This window comes from Zingiber officinale, chromosome 7B (genome assembly GCF_018446385.1).
Source record: "Zingiber officinale cultivar Zhangliang chromosome 7B, Zo_v1.1, whole genome shotgun sequence".
Classification (NCBI taxonomy): Eukaryota; Viridiplantae; Streptophyta; class Magnoliopsida; order Zingiberales; family Zingiberaceae; genus Zingiber; species Zingiber officinale.
The window spans coordinates 113,072,707-113,079,280 of NC_055999.1; the positions used below are offsets into that span (position 1 = coordinate 113,072,707).

Sequence of the window (6,574 nt, forward strand, 5' to 3'; positions counted from 1 at the left end):
TATAAATATTGCACTATAGTGTGAACATTTATTTATTGAAAAAAATTGAAATAATGACATTCTTTAGTTGTATTGATTTTCAACAATAATTGTTTATCATATTATTTAATATTACTTACATGTTATTTCTAAATAAAATTACAAATATAAACACTTGAATGTAAATTATATTCAATCTAAATTAAATTTGATAAATTTTTATGTTGGTTTATAATTTATTTATTTTTATTATTAATCCTACCATAGAAGTGCAGAGTTTAGGATTTTCCTTAGCAATTAGATCTAAGAACATTGGCCGAACACTGACCATCTAAATAAGCCTATATAAATACTTCTTGGTTGATAGATTGATCATTTCTAAAATCAGACAATTTAAAGAGTTTGATACTTATTGTTAATTTAAAAAATAAAAGAAATAGTATGTTGGCCTAAAGAAAGTGGATTCAAGAGTCGATCAGAAACGTAAGACATGAGAATACCTAAACCACAGTATATGACAAACTTATCATATAGAATAACTTCCTTAAGAACCACATTTAGTGATAAGAAACACAAGAGTACCTTAAACCACAATATATAACAATATATATCACAGATGACTCATCAAATAGAATTTCCATAAGAACCACATGATACATTTTTTAGCCGAAGTCGCCGGATAAGCAGCAACATGTTTAACCGCATAAAACACTTGACTAATAAAATAGAATTAAAAAATGATAAGAGTAATTCCAATAAGAGATCTGTGGACACAGCTGGGAGTCCCTTATGACATATGCGACATGTTTAAATCACAAAATACAGCAGTCCTGACTAGATAAAGTAACAACCTTGCCGAGACTGCCTATGTGCATGACAGGTGACTGACTAATCAAACAGAATACAACTCCCAACTTCTATGAGAACTATGTACAAGGCAGAAAATGAGGTTATACATCTCTCATCTCTTTTAAAAAGTAGAGATCGAGTGATTCTGGAAATAAATGGTTTGTCACGACATTATCAATTAGTTGGACTTGAAAGGACATCCACAGTGGAGACACCAAACTCAGCAGTTGTAGGCATTTCCATCACCATGCCTTGCTCCCAGTCATCACCCAACAACGGCTTTGAAACAATGTCACTGTACTCCGTGTCCAACTCAAGTCGGTCTCTGTCGGCCCACAAAGGGCCAATTTCGATGGTATCATCTGTGTTATGGAAGTTCAATAGGTTGTCGTCTGGCATAGGCCATTGCCAGTTCTCTGTGGCACCAAACTCATCCACGCTGTTGCTGTCAATTTCATTTGCCATCATCCTCAACATATCCTCCACAGAGAATTCATCCTCTGGCGCTTCAGCAGATAAAGGTGCCTCTTGCAAGAAACCAATAGTATCGTTGTGATGAGACTGGAGCTCCTCTTTGACTTCAGCTTTAGGATCTCTAATCTGATCCTCTTGAGAAATGGAGGCACCAATCACAGCGGGACAATTATGTGAAGCTGAAGAGGCAGACTCCCATGACTCTTCCCATGGCATAGCCTCCGGAAAGTTAAGGCGGGACAAGTTACCATACATAGCTCTTGCAGCCTCATCATAAGCAAGGGCAGCTTCAATTGCAGTTTGGAAAGTTCCGAGCCAAAGGCGATTCCCCCGGTCAGGTTCTCGGATCTCAGCGACCCATTTGCCCCAGGTGCGTTGTCTAACACCACGGTACTGGCAGCTAGTATTTTCTGGTCCTCCTTTGCCTCTCATACAACCTTTCTTTGAACCTTTAGCAGGTGGTTTCGGAACTCGCTTCTCATTCTCATTGGAGCAGTCGAGCTTTTGATTATGCTCTCTCCACCAGGAGATAGTTTCTGCCACAGATTCGTTGCCATTCTTCCCCCTGCGTGCTCTCTTTTTTCTTCAGGAAAATCACATAAATTAGAAAGCCGGTAAACAGAAAATTTTGCAAAAAGCCAATAAGGACATTAACAAGCGAAATGGTAAACAGAGGAAAGGCCTCCCTCAAGACATCAATATAGACTACAAAAGAACACACAGAGGATACAGAAAAGGTACAAGTGAGGAAACAGAACACTGATCAGTCATCTTTATCTCTCATCCAAACCGAGAATTAATAAGAGCCATAGAGTCGAAGACAGCAAACAAAGAAAACATTTAAAGGCAACATCTAGTCGACGCTTCACACGGGCTCAATTGAGGTTAGGCAGGAGAATTTTTCGCGAACAAATCATGCAGGTTCACGCGCACACATACACAAAACAATTGCCAGAAATACAACTTACATGGAAGTCTGATTTTACTTAGAACTGGCCTGCATGTACTGGAATTAAGAACCAATCTTGATAACAAAGCTGTGTGCTATCTTGTCAAAAGCAAGAGAAACATGAAGTTAACATTAAAAACATCAGAAAGGATTCCAATATCATACTTACATGCACCGCGGAATAAAACAATCAATCACCTGCGCCTCAGATCTAGTCCAGCATAATATCACAAAACAACATGGAGTGTGAGTATAGAAGAAGGCTTAAAATCTAAATCAATGAATTCCAGAAACTCGTATTAAAACTGCATAACTCGTGGAAGACGATAAATACAACAAGCAAAATAAAACTTCGGGTGATAAGCTGTTCAGACCAAGGTAAACAAGTTCCACCTTGACAACACTTTGTCCTAAGTCCTAACTTCCCTAGAAATCAGGTTTTCCACTAAAAACAAAACCATGACAAAATCAGCATTTGTTAGGTTCTACAGTCTGGAGTTAGAAACATTCTATAATCGTGAAAAATTGTTGCCATTTTGGAAGAATAAACTGAAGGAATCATCAATTGTCACTACCATGCAGAACCATTTCGCACAATACAACTTTGCCAAACATAAATTGCACATGCATCCTTACTATTATGACTGGAAATCACTTCGGGGTATCATCGTTGTGGGTCAATGTTGTCAACTTGCATAATTTATAAGAGGAAAACAAAAGCTTCAAAGCATCAAGTTATTCCTCGAGAGTGAGCAACAGAGAACTATTAGATCGATTGTTACCTACAGATTCGTTATTAAGCACCAACCTAAAACCTTTATATCAAAACGCAAAATTCCTCCCTCTGATACTTCTATGCACAAGAGGGAGATACTAGTCAAGAACACAATTTCTGTAACATCAATCAAGTGAAGAACAATCATCATCTTGACAATCAAAGAACCTTTATCTTTGAATCTTTAACAAAGGAAAACACTCAGATCTATTCAATTAGCTCCCGCCAAAAGTATAAATGTCCTACTAGCACCAACCAAATCCAAGCACTGCAAACGCTAATTCACTTTTTACGGAGGGGGTACTCAACTGTTTGAATCTAAACCGGTTTCACCTTAGGTTTCTCAGTTTAAATCACTAAAAGCTGTTAAAGAGCACGAGAGAGACAATTCAATCCAAACTGCAAAGACACTAAAGTAAATCCCAAACATAACCACCTAGAGAAACCGTATTAGATAGTTCCCCACACCCCCAATCGCACACCACCACCTAAATGATGTTTTTCTTCTCACATGACACGGAATTAGAGTGATTCAGGAGATGTTTCGATAGGTAACAGTTATCTTCCAACTTCGCCCTAGTTAGTATGTTCAATCAATAACCTCCCATTGCCAAAGAGGTATATCCGCTAAAATTTCCTTTCTATCGTAAACCCTCGAGTCCAAAATGGATAAATTTCAAACCTGGCATATCTAAGGGGGGAAAAGAGACAGAAAGAACCCACAAGCCTATAAAGTCAGTCCAACAAGAAAGGAAGAGTGAGAAACAGTGCCAAAACAACGCCAATTAAGCGATGAACACAACAGGCACGAAAAGCACAAATTTAAACGATCTGAACCAAATCGAGCGCAGAGAAAGTTGACTAACGAAGCTTTTCGAAAAGAATGGATCAAGGATCGGTTGGTGCAACGAAATTAACCATACCTATTCGTCTCCATCATCCTCGCCATCTGTTTCTTCTTCGTCTGCTTCTTCTTCTTCTTCTTCTTCGGATTAGGTTTCTCCTCAGTCGTTCTGATCTCCAATTGCTTTTTAGGTCTGGAAGCTTCGATTTATCTTAAGCTCTAAGGAATCATCATCCTTTAGAGGTCGAAATATTTTAATAGCAACGTGGCGAATGCGTTACCAGGTCACGTGTGAGATGACGTGTCGCGATATGAGCGCTGCCACCCCACGTGTCGGCCGAAGCTTCCAGGAAGTGCGACGACCCGCTGATCGCAGCGCCCGCCTTGACGTAGACAGCTACGCACATCTAGTCATACACGTGGCCGTCAATAGTCGTACGGTCCTCTCGAGTTTCCAAGTTCAGTCTAGATAATTCAAACTAGATTTATTTTTTAAAAGTTTGTTTTTTTTAAATTATAATTTTGTTTGATATTATTTTTATGAAATTAATTTTATAATTTAATTTAATTTAATAAAATGATCGTGATACGTTTTTATTTTTACTCATGAAAAATTAGTATATATCGTTTTTTAAATTCTAGCTGAAAATAAATAACAAATTTTACTATTTTAATTGTTCTATAGTGAATAACTTCAATTTTATACTAAAAACTCTTTGTGGGAAATCCATTTATTTGTGATTATATAATTTATTCAATCATATCATACCCGCAGTACTCTTAGATCATTTACATTTAATAAAATTAAATAAAGAATAAGCATAAAATCATAGATTATTTCTAAACCTTCCATTTACTTAACAGAAGTAAAAACGGGTATGACACATATTCATTTGAAAATATTTAATTTTATTTTAATATTACAATTAATATATTTGGAAATGAATATTCTAGTTTTTTTTTTTGAACAAATTTCATTTCACCCCCTCCCCTAGTTGTTCTCTATCTTTTAAAAATATACTTTATAGTTTTAAAGATCTGGTATGAATTGATGTATTTTTTTTAATAATATGTTTGTTGTAAAATTGATGTTTTTTATGTGTTATAGATCTTGGTCTTTGGTTAGAAATTAATATTTAAATTCTTGTTATTATTGGATATTTATTATTGTTGAAATTTTGTAATATGTTTATTCTAAATTGATATTTGTTGTGTTGTTCTTGTATTTTAGTTTGAAAATTATTTTATATTACTCATAGCTGAACTTAGCAACTTCATTATTGTCAATAGGTGTCATATCTAGTAACACTGAAGTAGATGATAGAATTCTATTATTCATTTTTTCTGTAAAAACTTACTTCACAACCAAATTAATATGTCTGCCACTTGAAATAGATTTATGTTTTATTTTTTCCATAGATTTTGTTGTGATTGGAACCGAAATTTGCCCTCTTCTCGATCCTTGAAGGTTCACCATCTGCGTTAAGTGGAGCAAACAAGTATGAAAAACCCAACAATCATGCTAAAAAGTATCTATTATTATTGAAATTTTATAGTATAATAGTTGTAAATTGATGCTCATTGTGTGTTATAGATCTTGTCCAGTTGTCCTGTTGGGAATTAATATGCCTAAATTTTTGTTGTTATTGATTGTTATCGTTGAAATTTTATAGCATGTTTGTTGTAAATTTATATTTGATATGTTATAAAATGATATTGTTCTTTTATTTGGCAAATATTTTCCCTTAATCTATGTTATTATTGGATTGTTGTTTAGATTTTCTCAGATAAGTACTTTTGTAAGTTGATATTTGCTCTGTGTTATCACCGTCATAGCTAGTATAATGAGTATTATCATTGTAGTCTTTATAATGATATTTTGACAAAATTTCTCAAGCTTTTGTTAGTTATTTATGGTATTAATTGATGTGTGAGGGTATGGATATATTCATGAGCATTAGATGAGTACATCAGTCATGGTTTCATTTGAATCGGAGTTGTCTAGATCCATTAATCATTTTGGATGAAACCACTAATAGACCTTTGTCATTCAAAATATTGAGAAATTAATATTTTTCCAAAAGAGGGGAGACCAAGGAATTCATTTGTGGTGTTGGTTAGCAAATAATATGGTCGTAGCCATGGTTTGTAAAATCATGATATGGATTGTAGATCAGACGATCCTACGATCTGGAAGCACCAAATCGATCCATGATCGATTAGGTCATTTTTTGCAATAGAATCAAAATAGGATAGTTGGGATCGCTCAGAATCAATAAAATCAGTACAAATATATGTTACAAATGATTTTACATATGGTTTAGAATTTTCAATACTAGAAGCACGAACAACCAATGATAGCTGAGGGGACGCACCAGAGTGTGCGAGGAGGCGACGTAGGCAACTTGCATTTGCCGGCAGCAGCTCAAGCGCGTGAGTAAGGGAAGCAACAACGACCAAAGACCTCGTCAGTGACATTAGGTAACGACAGTGGAGGGGACGGGTGAGGAGGTGATGTATCTCGGTGGCTTGCAGACGACTTGCATCGATAGACGACCGACAATGGTAGCGACAACGTTAGCAACACTGGCGAGGGGAGCATTAGGGATCGAGGGGACAACGATAAACTTAAACACCTAGGTTTTTAATTGAAAATTTATTTAATTAATTCAAACATTTCCTAAATAAGATAATTTAAATATAT

At 35.6% G+C, this 6,574-nt stretch overlaps 1 protein-coding gene across 6 annotated transcripts; it reads right to left on the reverse strand.

The window, feature by feature from the left end:
* Window positions 1-709: 709 nt before the first annotated feature.
* LOC122006967 (dehydration-responsive element-binding protein 2A-like) lies at window positions 710-4,093 on the reverse strand. Of its 6 annotated transcripts, none has more exons than XM_042562678.1 (4): window positions 3,950-4,088; window positions 2,421-2,462; window positions 2,271-2,346; window positions 710-1,885 (listed from the first exon to the last, which is right to left on the reverse strand). In XM_042562678.1, exon 4 carries the CDS (start codon window positions 1,732-1,734, stop codon window positions 1,003-1,005), a length of 732 nt encoding a protein of 243 aa, XP_042418612.1. In that variant the 5' UTR covers window positions 1,735-1,885; window positions 2,271-2,346; window positions 2,421-2,462; window positions 3,950-4,088; the 3' UTR covers window positions 710-1,002. The 6 variants fall into 6 exon arrangements, with proteins under 6 accessions (XP_042418612.1, XP_042418614.1, XP_042418613.1 ...); XM_042562680.1 differs by having other exon boundaries at window positions 2,271-2,350; XM_042562679.1 differs by having other exon boundaries at window positions 710-2,350.
* Window positions 4,094-6,574: the final 2,481 nt, after the last annotated feature.

Bases quoted from the DNA above. Each gene is read 5' to 3' on its own strand.
- LOC122006967 (XM_042562677.1), bottom strand. From the start codon at position 3,975: ATGGCGAGGATGATGGAGACGAATAG. The intron at 1,886-3,949 runs GTATGGTTAATT...ATTTTCCTGAAG, and splicing joins AGGATGATGGAGACGAATAG to AAAAAAGAGAGCACGCAGGG.